A 23,854-nucleotide genomic window follows, 5' to 3' on the forward strand; every position below is an offset into this window, starting at 1 on the left:
TCTTTATCAACTAGTTTAACATTCTATTGCCATGGAAACCAGACAGACGTTTGTTTTTTAATTGCCATTAGATGCTTCTGTGATCCGTCCATCAAATTATGTTCCCAGAGCACCATTTCCTGATCTAATACTTTGTGTAAAGTGCATGTTTTTTTTTTTGCCTGACACTTTTTATTTTAAATTCTTATCCACAGACAGAAGACATGCAATCTTACTTTCTACTGTGCAGAATATGAGGCAAAACAGAAGCAAATAAATAAAATCTTTGTGTACTAAACAGAGTAAAACCCGCCACTGTGGATCTTATGTGGTTAAAGTAGAGTTTTCCACAATCTACAATATTCAGAGCAGGCTGTCTTAAATTTTATCAGTACTTATCAATAACTTTACTATTATTCTCACCCGATTCAAATAATTTGATCAGAAACTAATTTTCAGATATCAAAAGGGACATGAAGAGCGCTCACAAAGAAACCAACTACGTGTACCACAACCACTTTGGAGACTGAGTAAGGCTCACAAATCATAAATAAATAAATTCAAATGAAGACTTAAAAAAATATCTGATCCAGATATTTTCAAAGTCTTGTAGTCTGAGCCAAGGGCTTCTCCATTTACATCTACTGTATAATGCCAAAGTATCATTTTTTAAGTCTCACCAATATGTGTACTGTACAGTATATGTTGTTACATATATATATATATGTTAAATGAAATCTTCACTATTTGTAACTCTTTCAGCCTGTCTTCTGTTCAGGCAGTCCACTTAAAGCATGAGTAATTAGATGTATGAGGATTTTAAGAATAAACAGCAAATAGATATGCTGAGGGATATGTATTAATGACACCCTGACAGGAAAAAGGAAAGTGTGAAGTTAAGAAGGGGATCTGCTGCTTCTGTTGTGTTAAGTGTAGGATAGTGTGGCCTGTTGCCATAGTTACCAGTTTCAAGGACATATTGAAGTAGACCCTACCTTTGTTATCTGCTGGATTGTCAATGCTGAAGTCACCATTCCATACCACCATCAAATCTACTGGGAGACTGTTAATTTCCATTCCTTCATAGGAGTACTGGGAAGAACACAGACAGACAGAAACAGGTTAAAAACAAGTAATGCTATGAACTTTTTCTTGTCATGCAAAAGCTACAGTGACAAGAACACTGGTTAATAGCATCTTTAAATTAATAGAAGCTGATGAAGGATACTGTACATTTAGATGAAGCATACAGTAATGCAGTAGGACATAAGCTATCCTTAAAGTTAAGTTAATACGCTGATGGTTGCAGTTTGATCTGTTGATGCCTACATACTGTGTCCCATGGGAAGGAACAGTGAAGAGGATATTTTCAGCAAGTTTCATCCTGCCCACCTATACTGTATGTTCTCAAAACTCCATAGAAATTACAAAGTCAAAATGACAGTTCTTACCCAGCTGCCAGGTTTTTTTCAAAAGAAAAAAGGAACAGTTAACTAAAATGAAAATGTGAAAAGATTGATGTTTTTAATATATGTGACTTGGGCTGATCTGTCTTTTTTTTCCATTTTAGCAATCCTTTATCTAGAAGATTACAAACTGGGATAACGATGATTTTGTTTTGCAGCTTTAGAGCATTAGTTTATATTAGGTTATGCCTTGCAGGTAATACAGTTGAACTGACATCCTGTGGGCTTGTGAGATCTGTGATAAGTGTCTGGGCAACAAAAGCGATTAAAGACTACCAGGACTGCAAGACTGTTTTGTGGGATGCAAAGCAGTATTTTACCTTTTCTCAAAATGAATAAGGTAACAATTATGAAGGTAAACAAGAGTTTTAATCAGACAGCAATATTTAATATACTCACTGCTTCATTAATTACAATTCTAAAAAACATTATTTTCAAATGTAAGAGTCTACTACAAAATGTAACAATTCAGTTGGGTGGGAATTAGGGTTTTGAAAAAAAATTGATTCAGGATTTGGCCGCACAAGACTTATTTAATCCCCTAAAAATTGTTGTTTGATGCATTTTTTCTAGGTGGATTTGCATCAGGGTCATCACCCATAGCACAGATCAAAACACATCTCACTTGTGACAGTTGAAAGACGAATGATGAGGTTTGGAAGCTTCATTTACTACATGAATACATTAAAAAGACAAAATATACAGTAGGGACTGGACAAGAAAGACAAAAGCCCAGCATTCTGTTGCTGTTATTTCTAATGAGTATGTTGTTTACACTCCCAGCCATCAAAGAAGTATTATAAAGGTTTGTAGTTCTAACCATATCTGATACATCCACCAAGGGCAATGGGTATCTGGAACAAGTTGTTAAAGAAGCAGAAATGACTGGATGAGATCCACAAATCAATTAGCTACTAACTACCAATGAGCTAGATAGGTAAAATTGACTCTTTTTTTACCTAACTTTTTTATGCTTCTTTTGTTGCTGCATGTTGTAGTTAAAATGTGCAAGTGTTTGGAATTAAAAAGCTCTTTTGTCAGCAGGACAAAATGTGTATATTTAAAATAAATTAGCTGCTCTTCACCAATCTCAGAACAAAATTACACCACTCTTTACACAAGGCAAAAGGCTCAATTACTACAGATCATGGATTAGATAACTGCTTGCATAGTTAGAACTATGCTGAGGATACACAATAGTCTATATTGCAAAAATAAGCAGTCAGTTTAACAACTACAGTACATACAATGTGCACCAAAGATTAAAAATCAACTTTGAAATCCAATAACAAGCATAACAACTGGAATATAGATGCAGGAGGGATCATAGGGATTGCACAGTAGGCCTTAAAAATGATTTCACTTATAGATAGACTGTCTGAATGTACTTAAAAAATAGCATACATAAGTACTTTACATATCTCGCCTTCTTTCAAGAAACAGCTGGATGAAATCCTTGAATCAATTAGCCACTAAATAACAAATGGGCTAGGTGGGCCAAATGACCTCCTTACGTTTGTTAAATTTCCTACAGTATGTTCCGACATCAGTGAAGGCCCAGGCACTTAGTTTTGCTCTCTTTTAATCCACCACCCTGTTCCTTAAGCTATGTACTCACAGAAGCATATCCATAGTCAATCACTGCTGGAACAAGGTAGTGTTCTCAGTCCAGCTGTTGTATTTCCCCGAAATGTATTGTTTTTTTGAGAATCTGCAACATATTTTTTACTCAGATCTTTCAACCTGCTACGCATAATTACAGGATGTGCACTGTGTTGTAGGCATTATTTCTGTATTATTTCTGGAATTATTTCTGTCCTGATTAAACATTCTTCTTTGTTTTTAGTGGCATTATTTTTCTGCTAATGTACAGTATTTATTACTGCTTAGTGCCATGTACTGTAACAGGATTTGTTATATTGCTTGGTAGATCTGATAAAAAGGTGTGTGGACTCTTGAGAGTTTGTACTACTTGTATTTATTAGGCACCTGCTGGCAAGGCATTGCTCACTATCTGCTGATGATGAGTTGATGTTTTATCAAAATTGCCAATTCAGGGTGTTTTGCTGGGTTGGCACTGAAAATACAAGTGAAATCACTGTTATTACACGATGAACAAGCACCTGAATCCCCTTGAACCCAGGACATGTATTTATGTCAAGAGGATGAAAAGAACTGCATCTTAGATCACATGTATTCTGCAGCTGTCTCTGCCAATCTAGAGTGAACAGCAGTAGAAGATAAGGCACTTATTTATTTAAGCAAGGCCTTGTTTATACAGTCATGTGCTGAATGAATGTTAATGTAGATTTTAAACTAAAGGCAGTTTAGCTGAAAATGCTGCAGTTGAAAGTGTGCATACATCTCCTGAAATCTGACAACTGTGTAACTGGAGAAACGTCACACCTCCAAACCTTAAACTGACTTTTGTGTAGATGGGATCTACAAATTCGTAACCAAAAAGGAAAACACAACTGGAAATAAGAGTCATACGAACAGATATACAGTACTCTGCAAATTATTTGGTGTAGTACTAGAACTTGAAATACAAGTCGACAAGCATCTCGGATTGTCTTGGGACAGGACTGATAATCAGAGCTCCACCTGTGCCATGCAGGAATACTTTTCTATTTATTCCAATTGATTAATTTTTAAGTTACTCAGAGGAAAACAATTAGCCATAATCACCTACCTTCATGTCACTAGCAGGACATTCATGAATTAAATATCTTTCAGGCTGTATATTGTACATTCACTCATTTAAGCTGGGAAAAACAATTAAGTGAAAAAAACAAAGCCAGAGGGAGGCTGTGCAGGCTTGGCGGAGCAGATCACTGCCATGCTTGAAGTGTCCAGGTGAACAATAGCTGGTGCTGTCTTTGGGAACCTGACTAACAGATACCTTTACTTTATTAATGTTTCTGCTTCATTGCATCAGTGGGATTATGAGAAGCAGTTCTGTTATGCCAGCCTCTATACCCACCATCCTAATTCAGGCAGAAGTAAACAGAGGAAGCTGAGCATACCAGCCGAGAGTTGAACTCAGAAAGCATTTTGGGCAAAACTAAATTTGTATCCATATTTAGTAGGCTATTGATATCCTTATTCATACTTCACAGGCAAGGAAACCTTTTGTGAACCATTTTCACCATATTAAATATCTTATTTTTATATGCTGTAGAAATAATTCCAGTATTCCAGTTATCATTGTAGGCAGTGGAAACTCAACTGTTTACTATACAGTAAATAAAAATACCAGGAATTTAGTTTTAGAAGCTTTCAATAGGTCTGCTCTTTAAAGAAGGCCAGTGAGTATAGTGCTTCTATAGAGAAACAAAACAGAGTGTTTTGTATTCAGAGTTAGACAAAGTTTTACATTCAGTTAATATTTAGATCTTTAATTTTATGATACTTTAGTATATCTGTGCATCGTATTTGAAGCAAACATGTTATATTGTTCATGCTTATGTGTAATATTCTTATACAGCTAATGGAATCTGTGCAAACTATATTTTGAAAAGCTTAAATGTCCCTTACGTTGGTTGGATTAATCATTTGTCTGCTTAACTGGGTGAAAGGTTGACTATAGAGTAGCATTACTTGCACGGGTAAATGTCAGTTCCTTATTCTGTCTCAGCTACAGTAAGTGTTAGTTGAAGGAGTCTCCATTTTGTAACTTTCTAAATTCTATTTCAATGAGCGACTGTCACAGGGCTGAACTATTTAAGCTGGTAAAGGAAGGAGCTTTAAATCCACTGGTGTCATGTCATTGAGCAGGCTTGCATTCTTTGCATGCACAGAAGGATGTCGTGAAGCGTTGATCTGAAACTTACTGAGGTGTTCTGGCACTGCACACTGGAGCTGTTGAAGCGCAGAGCTGGCACCCTCTCCTCTGTGCCCTGGATGTTGAGAATGCATTCGTATCCTCGCTGGCCAGATTGGGGCTGGGGCAGGTTTTTGGCTTTCAGTGTGATAGGCTTTACAACTCCAACTGGGACAAGTATCTTCTCTGCTGGGAGCAGCTGAGGACAGTCCTGAAAAACACCAAGGACATTCAAAATAAAACTCTGCTGCGTAGTTTAAGAAGTTTGCATTTTGATCGTTTTGTTCTGTTAGCTGAAGCAAAAAAACCTACTGACAAGCTGGTAGCAAAACAAATGGGATGATATACATGCCTGAGAGACAACCATAGTGGGACAAGCATTTAAATTCTGAACGATATTCATAATCTCTCTCTCACTTTCACTGTGTAGGCAGATTAAAAATACATACAGTAGATAAAGGCTGAATTCTGAGTTATGTCAAAAAAGTTTTATTTCTTTGAACAGTCATAAAACACTATTACGTAAGTAATCTTCTCTTATTCTGGACTTTGAAAAACTAAAGTACTGCAAGAAAATGCAATAAAAATACATTTGGAAAACATAACAAAAATGCTTGACAAGGCTGAGTAAAACAGGAGTCAGCGTATTCCCTTTTCCAAAAACAAATTTCCACCTGGATTTTCTTTCCTTGTTCAGCATAAGGAGTAGACAGAGCTTAGAAGACTTCAGATAAGGTGCTTCTTACCCAGAATAAAAACTGGACCTACAATTTTCTTTCTTCCAGGCTGTTAAATTTATGATAACACTTGTTTGAAGTTCATTAATGCAATGTGATTGCATTACTCTGAATGAAGAACTGGTTTGCATATAAAAAGGTTTATGACTCTGTTAAAAAAAAAGTCATTATAGATAATTGAAGAGGCTGTGTGTACAAATAAAAAAGAAGTGTCCAAATGTGTGCTTTATCATATTGACATAATTTTCTTTTCTATTGAAAATTAAAGACCTATTTTATTTAGAGAGTAGGTGATACAATATATAAAGGTTTTGGGGGCTTCAGATCTAGGACTTAGGTTCAGCAATGGTCCAAGAAAATAAATCAACTTTGGAACTGATCAAAAGTATGTCAGTGAGATATATCATTTCAGGCAGTACTCAATCTAGGACCTGAGACTACCATTTAAAATGCTGAAGAACAAAAGTTGTGTTAAATCTCTCAACATTAATCTCTCAAAAGGCAACAGAGTGTTGTTTTTTTAAAATAAAAATACTACATCTTATCATGATCTTTCAGTAAATGAGGCTCACATGTCTCATGTTTTAGGTTTGTGCCAAATCCTTAAGAAAATACAATATATATACCTATGCACAAAAGACATGCAATCAATCATCTCAGCTCTATTGAATTTAATAAAATATTTTAAACAGGAAATACAAATCAAAGAATCATGACATGCCTTCAGTATAAAATGTGACTGAGTCAAAATAAAAAATGTATTACAAGGGAGGCACTACCTCCCTAAGTATTAACACAATCCTTGTACTGCTGGTGCTTAGTTCAGACTTCCATTGAGGCAGACTGCTCTTGGTTGCTCTACTACACTCTATCACCTGTCGAGTCCGTCTGCTGACTTCTTCATTATAGCGCCATGTAGTCAGGTTGCATCAATCAGAGAAGTGAAGTTCTGTAGCGAGTAGAGACTCCTGCCCAGACCACCACACGTGAACTGGTCCATTCAACAATAATTAGCATATCATTCTGTACATCTGCACCACGCCCCTTCACATCAATCAGGATGGTCTACAGAAAACCTTCATTCATCACTAAAGAGGGTGCAGTTCTACGGCTTGTGAGTCCACCTTGAGTAAGTCTGACGTAAATTTGTGCCACATAAAGAAAACTAACAGATTGCTGGTGTTATACTAACATGTTTGAGATGACTTGAGATTTACTAGTCACTGCCGTTAAGCATGTGTTTCAGGAAACCCTTGTGCTGGGAAAGAATTAGGCTGCAATATAAAATTCAAAATATATTTATGCACCAGCTACTGTAACTTATGCATTAATTTATGCCCTGGCTGGTACACAACCCTACTCTAGAAATTTAATGATGCAATGAATTAGCACGTTGTTTAATATGGAGCATTGTTCTGATTGTAAACCAGAGCAATGCTTCTCGAATGTGAAAATCTACCTCCAGGTATGTAATTTGATTTGAATTTGAATCCAGTGTAATGAATGCTTTCTTTAAAGCCTGTGCTCAGAAGGATTCAATTCAATTCAATTTTATTCTTGTATAGTGAACTTCACAACAAGCTGTCAAGGAGCAGATAGAAAATATATTTTATCATAGATATCACATACAATAGACATAACCTGTTTGTAAAACTCCTGCGCTTACAGCTGAAACTTAACATACATGGATGTCTTAATTTTTGTTACTCTATCCTTTTCAATTGGCAGTGTCACAGATGTAGCAATGTAAACTTTGATAAAGAGTACACATAAGCTAAGCAGAAATTACATTGGGCAGAATTATTTTTAAAAAGTGATTCTATGTACATATTCAGATAGTATAGTTAGATTTAAGATTGTTTCAGCCAATGTAAATATAGCATCAGGATGCATTTGAGATTTTGGCACCTTATTAAAGACTTTGCAGTTAACAATAACATCTGATAAAATCCATTATTCATCCATTCGTTCTCAGTAACTACAATACTTTATCCTTAGAGGGTCATGATGAACCAGAAACCTAACCTGTCAGGTACAGGACACAGGGTAAGACTAGACCCTGGATGAGATGCCAGGGCAAACACAGGCGGTCACTGGCACACTTAGACTGGAGAGATACCATACCAATTAACCTGGACAGCTTGTCTTTGGATTGTGGAAACTACAGTGCATGTACAGTAGATGTAGAAAGCCTACATGGACATTGGAAAAACATGCAAGCTCAAAAAAGGAAGGCATCCTTATCTAGAATCAAACTCAAGACCCAACAGCAATAATTTATTTCATCTGTCACATAAACGAAACTGCTTTTATCGTTTTTCATCATGACAGTTATAAAGTGTATTGAAAACTTGTAACTACATATTTCAATCACAAATCCCTTGTCTTTAAGCAGCAAACACCAACTGTATTGGCAACATTAAAAGACTGATAGGATCTTAAGACTGCACGTTATCAGGCCAATAAAGCCAACCATGTTGATAAGGTCCAGGCACCATCAATCTCAGAGAGGTCTGGCACATTTATAACACATCCATAAACACTAGAGTGTTTTGAGGCCAAATGTGCTCAAAGACTTTAGGATGCATCATTTATTTCCCAAATCTAGGTACAATTTATTTCTCTATAATGTTGATATAATGTACACACTTTTATTGCTCTAGACTGACTTATAAATAATAATGGAAAAAGACCTCCACCTATCCCATTTTTTCTCTCACATCTCCTTATTGACGGGTGCTCAGTTAAAGCTGGCGGTTTTATGTTAGGAGTGATTGACTCCAAACATAACAACAAAATAATTGAGGGCTCGCAGGCTTTATTATGGCATCTTCAGAGATGCTGTTCTGCAAGAGTTGTTTTGTCAAACCAGGTTATTAAGTCTTTATAGGGACAATGCCCTTGTCGTAACAAAATTCACGAAGACATTTTGCCACACATGGCAATATACTAAGAGTGACTGCACCAACTGATCTTTTGCTTGGTCATTTTCAGTGTCACCAGAAAATTTGTGTAGGGGATGGAGAAAGTTATATAAATCTTTTATAATCTGAAAAAAAAATGTTGTGCAGTAGTGTAAAAGCTATTAGCATTAACTGGAAACTTAAAAGCTAAAAGCAGTATTCTGTCAATTTTCTTTTATTACATCTCAAATCCTGACTACTCACCATGTAATAGGTAATTTACGTATTATTACTGAAATGGCACCAACTTTTTGTTGTACTGTTTCTTAATGCAAAAATCTTATAGGTTTTGCTACTAAGCATTAAAAAAACATATTCAGGACATTGTGAGCTTTTTAGAGAGATAATGGATATTTTCTTAAGAGATAAGAGGGACAGATATTTTATAAAATAGTATCAGAGAATGAATGATGATTAAAGATATAGTGATCCATAGTGTTACAATTGTTTTAATACCAATATATTTATCAATAAAAATGATTATTATGAAGATCTCTGTTTATAGAAAAGTAAAGTGTACAATGCAGTAGTATGACCACATTTAGAATATTACGTACAACAGGGATATTGTACTAAAGTTTCCTATTTTTAGTGACTGTTCCCAAATAACTGCATTAAGACAATTTGTCCTTGGATTCTTTAGCCTCCCTTAATTATTTTATTTTTCAATTTTTATTTTCTCCACACAATATTTAGCATATTTACTGTATGTTATGTTTTTAAACGTATATGAAATGCACTTACAATTTCATTCTTCTCTCTAGACTTGCACTGTAACTACTGCTGTACTAGTCCCGGCACATAGCGCATCTGCTCCTTCATGGGGTTTTATTTATGCTGAGAGATTGTACATTTGTGACTTACTGCATTTTCTTTGCTTTATTATGGTATCAGATTTTTACCTACTTACTGGATTGATTGTTCATTCAAGTATAATGTTGCTCAAAATTAGGGCACCTGCCACACAAATAAATTATAATAGAAACTGTTGTGAGCCGCCCTTGCTCCTTTTACTCTTTCCAGTTCAGAGGGGATCACCGTTGCTCATTTATATTCTGCTTTCAAGTAAATATATTCTAATCTTCACATTAGCAGCATGGAAGAAACTGTAGCTGGTTGACACTCTCCTATACTTTTGAGGAAAAGGCTGTTGATACAGTATGTACAGTACAGTACTGCAGGTGCCAATGGTGTCCAGCCTCTTCAGTGACTTGAACACAGACTTTTGTGTATGTGTGGTACAGACCTATACAATGACATGCTTCTTTACAACTTCTCAAGCAATGGAAGGTCCGAGTGTGATGGTCTAGGTTAGACTGTGATGGTAATCTGGCAAGCGTGATGGTAATCTGACGAATCAAGCCCTAGGACCTTAATTGGTCCCCTTCCTATGGTCTCACCCTGATGTGCCACTTCCAAAAGGACAATGCATGTACTCATACTATTTCTGCAACACCATTATTCATCCAAACTGAAAAACTGAGCTTCCAAATCCGGCTGTTATTATGTGGATACCTTACTTGCCATACTTTACCTCCATTTAACATTTGTGGGATAATCTGGGACAACAGGTGGCATCTAGGTCTCAGAGACCGGTGAATAGTCTCATGCTTGTCTGGGATGTACAACAGGAAAGGTACAGAATCCTATAGTACATACCAGCATCTGCAACCTGGTGTAAAAGCATACATTGCAGATGCATATCTTATTTTGTTTCCAACTGTGGCCACAAATGCTACTGGCCTGTTGTTTTCACAATAGACCTGCTCTTAATAAAAATGTTAATCAGCATACAGTAATACATTTACCTGCAGTATGTCATGTCTGGTCAATGTCAGTGCACTTGCTACATAAAAGATTTTGTCACTTTCCTATTAATACCTTTGTGAATGTAATGCAGTTATATGTGATATGTTTTGCTAGATGGTCAAAGTAATTTAATATGCTATATTACACTATAATGTAGGATTTGAATGTAGACATTTTTCAATCAATGCAGTCTAAAAATGTGGAATGCAAAACTGCTACTTCATTTTCATTATGAAAATAGCACATGAAACCAGACTAAGAAACAACAGACGTTTAAAACAGCAAGAGAAGACCTCAAAAACAAAGAAGGCTGTATAATTATAGTGAGTGCTGAACTGCAATATTAAGTAGAAAAATAACACAACAGCAACACAAAAAGAAGCCCATCAATTTGAAACCCTATTTATTTGCCATATTTATCAACAGTTAGCAAAGCAAATGACTAGTTCCTTGACGTATTAAGACTGGGCATTAATTTATGACCAAGCTGTTGTCTGCTTAAAAGTTTTTTTTTCTGTTTTAGAAATAAATACTGAAAAAAACAGGAGGAGGGTTCTTTGAGAACATGGTGGTTTTATACTCCCTGTTTGTTTTTTTTTCAGCTAAAACCTAATCATCAAGGAGACTTCAGAGGATGTACAAACACGTCCTAATGCCACAGCCCTGCAGGCAACCACCTACAGTACTACTGCTGCCACAAAAGAAGAAGAAAAACAGCAGTATTACGTCTCATTCATTGCCACAAAAAAACTGTTGTCTTTGCACAAAAAAGAATAGAAAAGAAACTGCACTTTTAATCCCACTGATGATGTCCTGCTGGGGAAAATGATATTAAACCAATGATGAGTCAGACTCATCACACTACCGTTTAGTCTACCAAAGCATGAATAACATGTCCAACTAAGATTAGTAAACATAGTTTGGATAAAACAGTGAATAAAATGTTTAGGAACTACAATCCAGGGGCAAGGTGAATCACTACTACAATCACGACACACTGGAAAACCATATGCACTGATCAAAGTAAATCCTTGGGTGTGCTCTTATTAATAATGTACTTTGCCTTGGGCGACATGATGAGTTGCAGACATTTGGCTCTGTGTTTCAACACAGATTTTTTTTCAGTGGTCTAGTTCACCCAGAGTTGGCAAAATATGTGACACCTTGTAAAAACAGGTCTCTGCTGTCAGAGATCCCTTCAGGCTATTCGACGGAGAAGGGAGCACTCAGATTCTAGAATGAGACTTTCACTGGTCTGTTGCACAAAATGTAGTACCACACTTGCCCCTGGGTCAAAAGAAACAGATTTTGTAACTGCACCTATGGAGAGAAAGTTAACTTAATATGTAAAGACATTTTCAAAGATCCCAAATAGTGTGAAAAACTCCAGTCCTCTCAATCACAGGTATTAATGTCCTCAGATGTGTAAATGAAAAAATGATATGAGTACTTCAAAAAGTAACCAAAAGAAAAGTGATTTTTTCTACGGGATAAGAAACCACTGTTTTTAATCAGCAATAGAAACCACAATTATGATGTCTCATCTATGATTACATATATTTACTATACAGAATACTGACACTATGTCTGAAAATGGTGAGAATAGAGCAAACTAATTATCACAAATGTTTACAATTATGATACCGCTAGAGTGATTCCTTGCTTTCTAGCAAATGGGAACTCTATTTCATAATTACCAGCCCAAAAAGAAACTGGAAAATACCTGCAATAGATGTGCCACAATTTGCAAGCGTTATTTCAAGAGAAACTTGTAATTAAAGTCATTTAATAGCTTCTTTTGAAGGTGTGATAAATCTTCAGTACACATCAGAGTTCCCAACAAACCTTGTGGTTGTTAATCAGGGATTCATTCCTGACTGGCTGTGTTTCATGTTTAGTTCCAGCTTGAGGCAAAGCCATGCACACTTTCCCGATCATCAGACAGTGAGATTGACGCCGGTTCCTTTGTGCTGAAGGTAATGTTCTGCTCTGACGCCAAGTCTGAATTAACAATATCCTCATTACTGTCCATGTGTTCAATCACTATACCCTTGTGTGCTAATTAGGACTGTCAATTAAAAACCCTAATAAGGTAAGCCAGTTCAAAAAATTGATCAGTCACAATCTCTTGATCTGTGCTTTTTTCAATTACAATTGGACATAGCCCCAAGATGTATTGAAACCACACTTGAAACCGTACTTGCATTTTCACATTTCTTCATTTCATTTTTTTTATGGAAGGTAGTTAAAATGATGTATTTGCTCACATATATAGTTTACTTGGAGTTTTTAAAATTTAGACTATTCACTGCTACAAAAAAAGACGATTCCAATATATTGCTGTTTGTAGCTAAACATTAGCACATGTTGATCAAGTTGCAGGAAAATTAGGCTCACTTACTTAAAGAAGTGAGTGCCTGTCTCAAGAATGTACACAAAGACCGGTAGCTGGGTTGGAGACAGCATTGATGGGTTACACAGAAAACCTCCTTTAGAAGAATCTCATATACAAAATGTGTCATGGAAGCAACCTTTTTGTGAGTACTATCCAATAGGTCATAGAAATGACCTTTAAAATGTAGTGAGGTCTAGACTTTTTACACAGATGATTCAGACATAGCTTCATAATAGTTGTATAAAATCCAGAAGAGTTTGATCCATCGCACCCCTGACAACAGAAAAATCTTGAAACATTTATTATAGGGTAAGGATAATGTCAGGAGGAATTTCAATGACTGGATGTAAGATTTTCATCCCCTGATGAATCTTGGTAATGTCTGGATTCTATCGATACAAGAGCTAAAGACTGTACAGGGAATGTTTTTTTTCCTTCATTTGTGGAAAAACAGTGCAACAGTACCGAGCAATCTGTCAGACTGAAGGTAGGAATCAGCAATAGAGAAGAAGTGGGTAATGAGCCTCCCACTAGTGACCGGAAGTACAAGACCAAAAATAAATGCTCCTCAAAGTATAATAATAATGGTAATTGCATATCACTGTCCATAATTGGGCTGCAACAATAAAAACAGGATAAATTGCACTCAAACTCTCTTTTGGCCTCTCAGTGACCTGTGCTAATGAAAAAGACAAGGTTCTGGGATTCGAAGAGCACTGCGCATGCCTCGTTTGAAAATGATCAATTAGTGACAAGTGTGATTACCATTACTGTCACTTTGAATTTTGGAAGGCAGAAGACAAGCATAGATTTTTTATCTTTACCAAATTACCAGGATGAATCAATTTATGAAGAGAAAAACATCAGATGGAGATAAAATGTCTGAAGTTACTAATATGGAGACAGAGAGTGTAGTCAGAAATGACAACTCAAGATAAATTAAGTTTGGATAGTCAATAACTGAAAACCTGAAATGTGCAGAGATACTCACATACTCAACACTCTGAATTAGTTGGAAAACTAAAACCAAAGGAAGAATAATCTCTAATAAAATACTATTTTTAAAGTTGAAGACTTAAAATTATTCAGACTGGGCTATAATGATTTAAACAGTTGGGAAAACAATGCCTCTAACATGTCTATAACAAAAAATACTTCAATCTTCTTCAGACCTCCACAGATTCCATAATAATAAATACAGCAGCTCAATGTAAAAAAGCAAGAACAGGAAACACCAAGTAACTGGATTCCATATGATAGCTTGTCTCACGAAAAAGCAACAGCAAGATGAGGCTGGTTCTTAATCGTAGTCTTATTAAAAGTACTGTTCAGACTCCACTAATGTGAATAATAAGGTAGACAGCAAACAGACATGAGATGAGAATGTAATTTTCTCTTCATCTTCATATTACATCCTGCTTTTCTTCTAATCATCGGTCTTACATAGAACTCATTCCATTTAAATTAGAAAATTGTAATTGCTTACTGTACGATACTAGACCAGAACTAAATACAGCTTAAATCTTACAGCTAAATCTGAAATAGCTCATTCCTAATAAAACACTGACAAACATACTGTAGGTTTCCTTTGGTCACCTGACATTCTTAGTAATGATCTAAGTTCTGTTTTCAGTTGATTATTTGCACCAATAACAAGGGGCTTTACTATAAATTTCCCAACTACAGTTAAAGAAAGAGCTCACAAGCCATTCTAAGGATTAAATTACACCATGTCACTTAAATAGCCTGTCCCTACCATATACAGCAAAATCACATTTGTAATTTTGTGCTGCTTTAGGTAGTAACGAGCTGACTAGCCATGCTGGTGAAGCTGATACCTTGGACCCTGGACCAAGAAACGGCTAGATTACATCATTGGGTCATTCTGTTTCCTTGTTTGTAAATCACTATGTTATCTTACGTTCTTATGTTTTGTATGCAAGAATAAATTCTTGATGTGATAGTATTATTTGTCTAAGTCAACAACATCAGTTTCTGAAAGTGAGCTTTATAAATTTCACACACCACTAGTCAACCACTGATACTTCAGTCTTACACAACTCTCCCCCATAGCCTCCACCAATAACTCATACTTGACAGTGCCTGGTCAAACTTGAGCACACTGTGACTTTAGCAAGTTTGCAACTGAACAGATTTTTGATAAGAACATGTAATTAAAACGCAAAAAAAACTGTAGGGATTTATTTGGATTACTTGCAAACTCCCTTAAGGAATGCATTAATTTAAAAGAGGGACATTCAGAAGGCCATTTAAGTTTACATTACAAAGTGATTTATCAGATTCTTCTTAGAGGCTTACTTTCAGCCATGGATAAACAACCAAACCTATTAAATCTGAACAGCATGTATATATACTTTGGTTTAAGGGTTTACACACTTAGACTTAGATAAATTAAACTCCTACTTTGAAACAACATTAAGGCAAAATGATGCAAAAATGCTGTTTGCCAGTAGGTGATTGATAATTACATAAATGGAGCAAGGGTGTTACAGTGGGGATGTTGGTGCTATTATTTCATAGCTCTTGAGTCCTGCGTTTGATTATTATGTGGGACACCTTCTGTATGGAATTTGCTAGATATTTTATTATCATTTGATTCGTTATTCTCAATTGTCCCTTTTTCCATTTCATCCATGGTCTTGTGATGGACTAGTAGCCCATCCAAGACAAGGGCAGTCATGAACTCATAGTTCTGTCTTTCTTCCTATGTTTCTAGGTATTTTTCTGAACCTTGATTTGTCAATCAGGCTTGCTAAACCTCAATAGAATAATCAGCTTTCTGATAATGGATGGGTGGACAAACAGAAAAGAAACTTGTTAGTTATTTTGGAAAGCACTATATAACATATCAACGTCCATTATCTGTTGTTCGGCATATCCTAGCTAATATGGCTACAGATCCAATCAATTGCACCTCACAGCCCCGTGCAGGACTTTTTCTTTAAATTGAGTCTATGAATCAGTGAGCACAGGAAATTCGAGAGATCCTGTAAGTTGAATAAATACACTCAGGTCCTCAAGGCAAAAGAAGCTAGACAAAAAGAGGGGAAACACTGATTCACTAGTTTCACAGACTCAGATGATGATTAAATGTTAGACAGGAACCTGATGATGACGAAATTCAGTAGAAAAAATTGAACATTTGCCAGAAATTGTCCATCCTAGAGTACTAAAAATGACAGGTCTTAAAAAGGACACATCCACTTAAAATATTTGTCTTTCTGTCATGCAAAAACTATAAATACATTTTGAATGTTTTGTATCACCTGAAACCTACAGTAAACAAAAGGAGTAGTATGTGAATTTAAGAATTCAGTATAAACTTAAATATATGTAGTCTGTATGTTTAACTCATCTAAATCATACATATTTTAACACATTTTCCTTCTCTAATTTTTAAACTTGACTCATTATTTAAGTCATATCAGGTAAACTTAATAAATATTATTGTGTTTCTAAATATTTTATAAATATTACAGTTTGGTTTCTAACCAAGCAAAAAACAAAATGTAACGTTAATTACATTGCTTTTTTATGTGATTGAATTGAAATATGATATCTTAAGACCATATTTTAAATTATTATGGAAAGTAAAAAAAAATAACTAGAATATTCAGGTGATAGAAGTAAAAGACTACAAGACAAAATCATGTTTCTCTCACATTTGTGCAATGTGTTTCTTAGAAACCCCATTTATTGTAAATCAAGGTTTCAACTACACTTGACAAAATGCAGCTGGAAAGCATGCGGACATGTTCAAGTACACCTCACCCAGACCTGCCAACTCCATTGCAATTGAGCATCAAAGGATCTCTGTTCTCTGACCAAGTGCCACTTTTTTAATACCCATGCTGTGAAAACAGATTTCATCTGTTTGCTGACATTGTTTCATGTCAATTACTTTTCTCATTCATGTTCCCAAGACTACAGTATTCAGATGCTAAAAGAACAAAATGCATTTTCTACAGTTTTGAAGTGGACCAGTATGTCAGAACAAATTACTCCAATTTGAGCTCTGTTGTCCCAATAGATTCCACATAAGATGAATGAGATTTCTTCACCTTCAGGATACTTAAAACATACACTTCAACAAGAAGCTATTTTAGTCGTATAATTGTAAGGCTGTGCCCTTCCCCTAGACAGACTATCATCATGTATTCCTGAGGAGAGGGATCATCACAATAAAATGCAGGCGTGAACAATTTAGCTTACTAGACTAAAAATCATATGGGGAGTGAAAACCTGTTGTACATTCCAGCTGTGGTTTTGTGTCTATGTTGCAGAAGTGGCTTCTCTGCTGTGCTAAGAGGAAAATGCTTATAGTCTTAATTTAATATTTTGTATGTATACATGGCCCATTTTTTTGTTTAAATTTTGCATTTTTGTATCTGCAAGTTTGCAGAATTGTCTTAATTTAAAACAGTTTTTCTTACTTTTTCTTCCAAAGGATGTTTGTTAAAGATGTCAGACTTATTGCACTGCTATTTATTCAAAAAGAGGCTGTGGAATGGCAGAGGCCTGGAGGAGAAGTTGATTTTGCTGTTGTCAGTTGTACAGGTTAAGACATACAGTAGAAAACACCCACAGAATAAACACACTCACCTCTGAATGCTTGACTCTCCCCTCCTGAAAAGAACAGGACCGCGGGTCATGGGTACACATGTGGCGATATTTACACCAGTGGCACTGATAGGGACTATTCACACAAGACAGGCACCTGGTAGACAAGAAATGACAGAAACACAAACACTGATGAAAAAACTATATTCCTCAGAAATCTACACATTATCTACTTCTTTAAAACATTCACCTACAAAGTTTTAAACAGCGAGTAAATACTAAGGTGGGATTTCACATTGGGCATTATTATGATTATTTGTTCCAAACAACAGTTGTTTTATAGATATTCTCATACATAAGATTCAGACTGGTAGTTAGCCTAAGGCAGCAAAATGTGTACAAAGTCTCCTGCCTTGGGGAAATCCCATTAGGAGGAGAAGGAGGATCAGCTGAGGTACCGAATGCCTACTAAATTCTGCTGGATTTAGAATTGTTACAGTACCTAGCATCACCTTGCAATTACAAAAAGATGTTCATTCCACAGAGATATTAGTAACAACTTTCAGATAGAAGTTTCTCTATTAAATGGCATATGAATTTACAGTATGAACTAGATGTTCAAATTTAATATGGAGCAGTAAAGCCCATAGATGGATTATAGTCTGAGTTCAAATTTCTCGTCAGTTTTGTATCACAATCACACATACTGAGGTAGATGGTGATGGTGTAGGTGTGGTCCGAGGGGGATGGTTAAATGTGTTTGCCAATCTCACTGCTTGTGGATAGAAGCTATTGAGCTCTTCACCCCACTTCCCTCAGGCAAGAGATATAAGAGCATACGGACACTTACCACTAGATTCTTCAATAGCTTCTATCCACAAGCAGTGAGATTGGCGAACATATTTAGCCATCCCCCTCGGACCACACCTACTCCATCACCATCTACCTCATTATGATTTCTTATCTACTGTATTGCACATCTCCAGTCATTGTTTACACGTCTGTATTGTTTACATTCAAACTGTCTACTGTTTGTTTGTATATTGTCTTGATGCACTGTTTGCACTTTGTTTTGTTTTTTACACTTGTTTTACAATCGAGAGACTTTCTGTAAGTAAGAATTCCATTGAACCAGTACCGGTTACATATGGCAATAAAGTTCAAGTTCAAGTTCAATTCTAACTCGAAATCTTAAATCTTAGTTCATAATAATATCCTGAACATCAAAGGTAACCTTATAACAGCAACACATTCACAGTTATTAGGAAAATAACAAAAAAAAAGGGAAGGCACACATTATTATGCGGCCTTTACATAGGTAAATTCATTCTGCTGATCAACATTTTTTATCAATAGTGCCAGTCAACAGGGAGTATACTTTGAAAGTCACAAGCTACTGTAGTAAAATGTGCGGACACTGCTGGAACCAATCCAGGCTCTACATCTGCAGTTATGCATTGATTAGTCTTTAATTGCCATCTTCCATGATTCTGCCCCATTCCTCTTCCAAATCTTGGAAAATCCGTGCCTTTGCACTAGATGTCACAAAGTGTCTCAGCTCAACTTGCAAATGATCAGTGGTTCTCAAGTCTGGTGACTAGGGTCTCCAAAGCATAACATAAGAACAGTAATAAATAATTATTTGGCCAATCTAGCTTGTTTGTTAGATTCTTATTAATCCAAAGACCTCATCCAGCTAAATCCTGAAGGTAGTCAAAGTATATGTTTCATCCCCTATGGCTTGTTCAATACTCTTACACCTTTTTTGGTAAAGAAGTGCTTCATATTCTCTCCATTCAACGGAGTGTCATGTGGTTTGTGTTTCACAGTTTCATAAGTGTGTGAAAGATTTTGCTACACAAACAACATGACAACGCATGGTGTCCTGACCGAACGTTGTCACATGGCAATGAGCCCAAACTGAGAAGGCAGCAAGTGAGAGGATCCAGGACATCATTGATGTTGTGCAGTGTAGACAGGCAGCCATCAGTCTCTTCCTGTGCAGTTACGTTGTGACTAGATATTCCTGTTCTCAGGCAATCACACTAGGGCTCCCCCATTGATTTGTGTGTTGGACAAAATAATTAGCAAAGATTTCTGCACATCTGTACACACTTAATGATGTCTATTAAGTGGTCTACACAAAGCCTTGATTAATCACTAAAGAAGACAACTCCATTGCAGCTGAATCCACCTGAGATGACGCAGTCGGGTCTACAGCTTACCTCGTGCCTGTGATGGGTTGAAGGCTTTGTTCTCTGAAGGCATAACCAGACCATTCTGATTCTTCTTCACTTGACTTTCAACGTAAGCTTTCTTGATTTTTAGGCATGACTTTCAATATTTTAAATCATATCTTTATCTGTGCCTGATCATCTTTCTGTCTAATGAGGTGATTTAGTCTTGTGCAACAGTCAGAGTCACTCAGGAATATCACGTACAGTACAGTATGATGGATAAATTCATCAAATTGACACCAAAAACAACCAATATTTATTTTGATGCTCAGTATAGTATTTGGTGATGAAATCCAACCAATTTTAATATAGTGTTATCAATTGAAGTGCGTGTTAGAAACATCCCAAGGGTATTTTTCTTCCATCCATGCTCTGCCTGTCTGATGCTGATACTTTGATACTTCCTCACGACTAGACTACTGTCATGTCTCACTGAGGATTTTCTTAGAAACATTATGAAACAGGCTTCAGTATGTCAAGACTTTTGTGACTTGTGTGCTAACTCTAAGTGCAGTACTATGCATTAGCATATAACTCCCATCCTCTGTAAATTGCTCTTGCTCGCTGTGAAATTTACAATTTACTTTAAGGTTCTCCTGCTCATGTAAGCATGCGTATATTCAAGCTCTTAATCTTAGACCTGCTGATTCTGCCCTTTTTACTCAGCCAAATACCAGGCAACAAAAAATGGGTGACAGGGCCTTCTTCAGTACAACACCTAGTCAATGGCCAAACATGTCAGAGATTCTTCAACTATTGATGATTCAGTTTAAAAACTAAACATTAGTCAATACCTGTCCATTCACTATAGTTTGTAAAGTATAATTGAGTTTTGCTGATTTTAAAGAATGAATTCTATTTCTTTTTACTTTTTATGTATATCATGTGACATCACGTCAGACATCACGTCACTGAGTTTCTTGAAAAGTGCTTGTGAACAAAGATGCATTATTACACACCTAAAGTAATGGTCAATGGAAGGTGGTCTATCTCATGCGAATCCAGCACTCATCACTGTCAAGATGAACCGTAAACGAAACTTACGATTTATGAACACTGCAGTTGTAAAAGACAAAACTTGTGTTTGCAAACGCCAGGCCTGTCTCCTTGGACTTCAGGTACAGCTGAACAATCTGATGGTCTCCTGTCAAAAAACAGATCAAAATCACACAGAAACAGCTATTACATTATTGGAACACAAACTCATCTTTTTTTTTTGTCTGTACCCAGAGAGCACACTGCAAAGCCCATGCAGTGCTCATTTTTACCACTCAGCTTTTCCCAGCTGGGCCAGGACTCCCTGCTTAGCCTTACCTAGCCTGGGGTTTTCTACCAATTAGAGAGACACAGAGAGAAAAGTGACATTAATATCACGGTGATCCAAAATCCCTTTCAAATATAAGATTTCAATGCAGGCAGAAGGAACAGAATTTAAAACAGCCTGCTGTGGCCGGTGGCCAGCACATGAAGTAAACTTGAGGATTCCTGCAACTAATGAAGATCCTCGCTGTCTACTTAAATGCTTTAACTTTCAGAGGCTTGAAGACTCTTGCTGTTTCATTAAGTTTTAAAATGAAATAAATGTTGACTAGACTGCTGAATGTGCCAAAGCACTTCTCTGCACTCCAGCACACCAACTCCAGCAGTCAGCAAGGGGACTGAATCAAGTCATAAATATTCACAAGCTTGCACTGGCTCTGCAGTCTAATCGAATGAGTCCACAGCGCTGCTGGGGAAGCAGCTGCCCAGTGTACACAATCCATTTAAGGAAGCACCTGAAGCCAATATGTTTTTTTTTAAATAAGTATATCATTATTATACCAGTATTATTACAGCTAACAGCTTTTAAGTGTAATTAACTTAGCAGTATGCAAATACAGCCTGTTTGATCAAAAACATCAGACTTCAAATATTTACAATTATAAGAATGTTTGCTGTTCTTGCCCATCATTGCTGCTGATATTTAATAGGTTGATGGATTTATTTTACTATAAAACAAGAATGCTAAACCTCAGAATGCAACCTTCTCAAACCACAAATTCAAATTATAATAGTTCTTAACTCAAAATCTTGTTTTGAATGTTCATAATGTTCAGTATAGTTGGAAAAACAGTACAAGGCTGTGATGTGACACACAAAATATATTTTCCTGAGGGTAAGAACATGGTGTGCCAGTGACCCACCTTATCAATGGAATTATTTCATGCTAAAGATAAGATGAAAGACTGTGATGAACTGTGACTTCTTTAGGTGGTTTGCCCTAACTGTACAACAAATTCTGCAGTCAGTTCAGAGCAATGACACTTGGTAAAATCAAGCTGACCATTAACAATGAATAACACTCTATTAAGATTTGTCTTGGGGTAGTGAACCTTTATCATTAGATGCTGAACCCACAGACCATTCTTCTCAAAATAGCTGTAGTTATCTCCTTAAAAGCTTTTTTGTCCTCCTAAATATCACACATCTGACACCACAAATTATTCTAGCTTGATTTTTCAATGTGTCTGTCTAGATATCTAGCCCTATCCGCCTAAACAATTCTCTAGAGGATTATGCAGATCTACCTTTGGAAGGTTATTTCATGCTTCGGAACAGATTTTCTTGTTAAAGAGAGTTAGTGAAAGAGGTGTCAGACTCCACCTGTCATATGCCAGAAACAGTGTACATCTCTACAGAACCTTAAAGACAACTCAAAGAATGTTATATCTCAAAATTATGCAATACCTATCAGTGTTAAAATTCTATCAAATAGTGTACAAATACCAATAGAGACAAACAAATGCAAAAAAAATTAAGGGTTCTTGTAGTTTTGTCTGAGTCAGTATTTTCTTAATTCATAACCAACAACAACAAAAACAGAAATGGATAGAATAACAAATGTATTAATATGCTATGAAACACATTTCACTCCTGTATTTCTTTAACATGTGTCTCAACTACTGTATCTTTAAGAGATCAGTTATTTTTTGTCTGCAGTTAGGGAACAACAGAGGCACGCATTGTGTAATGTACATTTGAGTACCAAATTATTTTTTTAGATAAACATACTGTATATTCCAGTCCTCCAGTCACACCTTCTCTGCATTTGTGCCCCGTAGAGTTCAGAGGCAAACTGGAAATATTATTCTTGGCTCATAAGCCTCTGCCTGGGTTAGAACCTATTTACATCTGAAAACTTCTTTCACCATGCACTCTTAAGTCTAGCCTTCATTCTCTTGATTCTATGTTTCTAGCAATACCTGAAAATAAGCACTATTCCCCTCGCAACTCTGCCTTCTCTTCTTTAGCATTGCTATGGAATGACCTCCAAAAGATCACAAGGGGTAGTGATACAGTCACCAGTTTTAAATCTCAAAACTATATTTACAGTAAAATGTATCACGATACATTTACAGAAATCAAAAATGAAATTGATTCCATCCAAAAGTGATGCTTCACATAAAATTCTGAAATGTATATGTAGAAAGGGGACTAATTTCACTACAGAAATTACCAAGTGATCAAGCTCCTGACTATTACATGTAAGATCATAGCAAAACATATCCCTAATTGTCTAATTCCTGCAAAACAAGCTCTCCGGAAAGCTCAATGTGGGATTAAAGGAAATATATTGGGTCCACCAAACCCTCAGATCAGCATTCTTGAGGCAATCTGGAATAGTACTTCTTAAAATATGGATGTCCTCCAAAATTCAGCAATATAAATTACCTGCTTCATCATTATATGTACTGTATGCTGTATCCTCAGTAATGAACCCAATACAGATCTGGACTGTATGCTTGTCTGGACAAGAGTCATAAAAGGATACAGTATGCAGAATCTGACTCCCATGGAGCATTTAGTTTAAGACCCTATGGCAGG

At 36.2% G+C, this 23,854-nt stretch overlaps 1 protein-coding gene across 3 annotated transcripts in view; it reads right to left on the minus strand.

The window, feature by feature from the left end:
- The window catches only part of plxna4 (plexin A4), a 341,756-nt gene that overhangs the window by 81,224 nt on the left and 236,678 nt on the right, over positions 1 to 23,854 (minus strand). For all 3 annotated transcript variants that reach the window (XM_015352424.2, XM_069192541.1, XM_069192542.1), the window contains 4 exons: positions 21,035 to 21,134; positions 17,796 to 17,910; positions 5,279 to 5,479; positions 975 to 1,071 (listed from right to left, as the gene is read on the minus strand). In XM_015352424.2, the coding sequence (XP_015207910.2) occupies positions 975 to 1,071; positions 5,279 to 5,479; positions 17,796 to 17,910; positions 21,035 to 21,134 (513 nt within the window). The remainder of the gene's footprint in view (positions 1 to 974; positions 1,072 to 5,278; positions 5,480 to 17,795; positions 17,911 to 21,034; positions 21,135 to 23,854) is intronic.

Source organism: Lepisosteus oculatus, chromosome 7 (genome assembly GCF_040954835.1).
Source record: "Lepisosteus oculatus isolate fLepOcu1 chromosome 7, fLepOcu1.hap2, whole genome shotgun sequence".
NCBI lineage: Eukaryota > Metazoa > Chordata > Actinopteri > Semionotiformes > Lepisosteidae > Lepisosteus > Lepisosteus oculatus.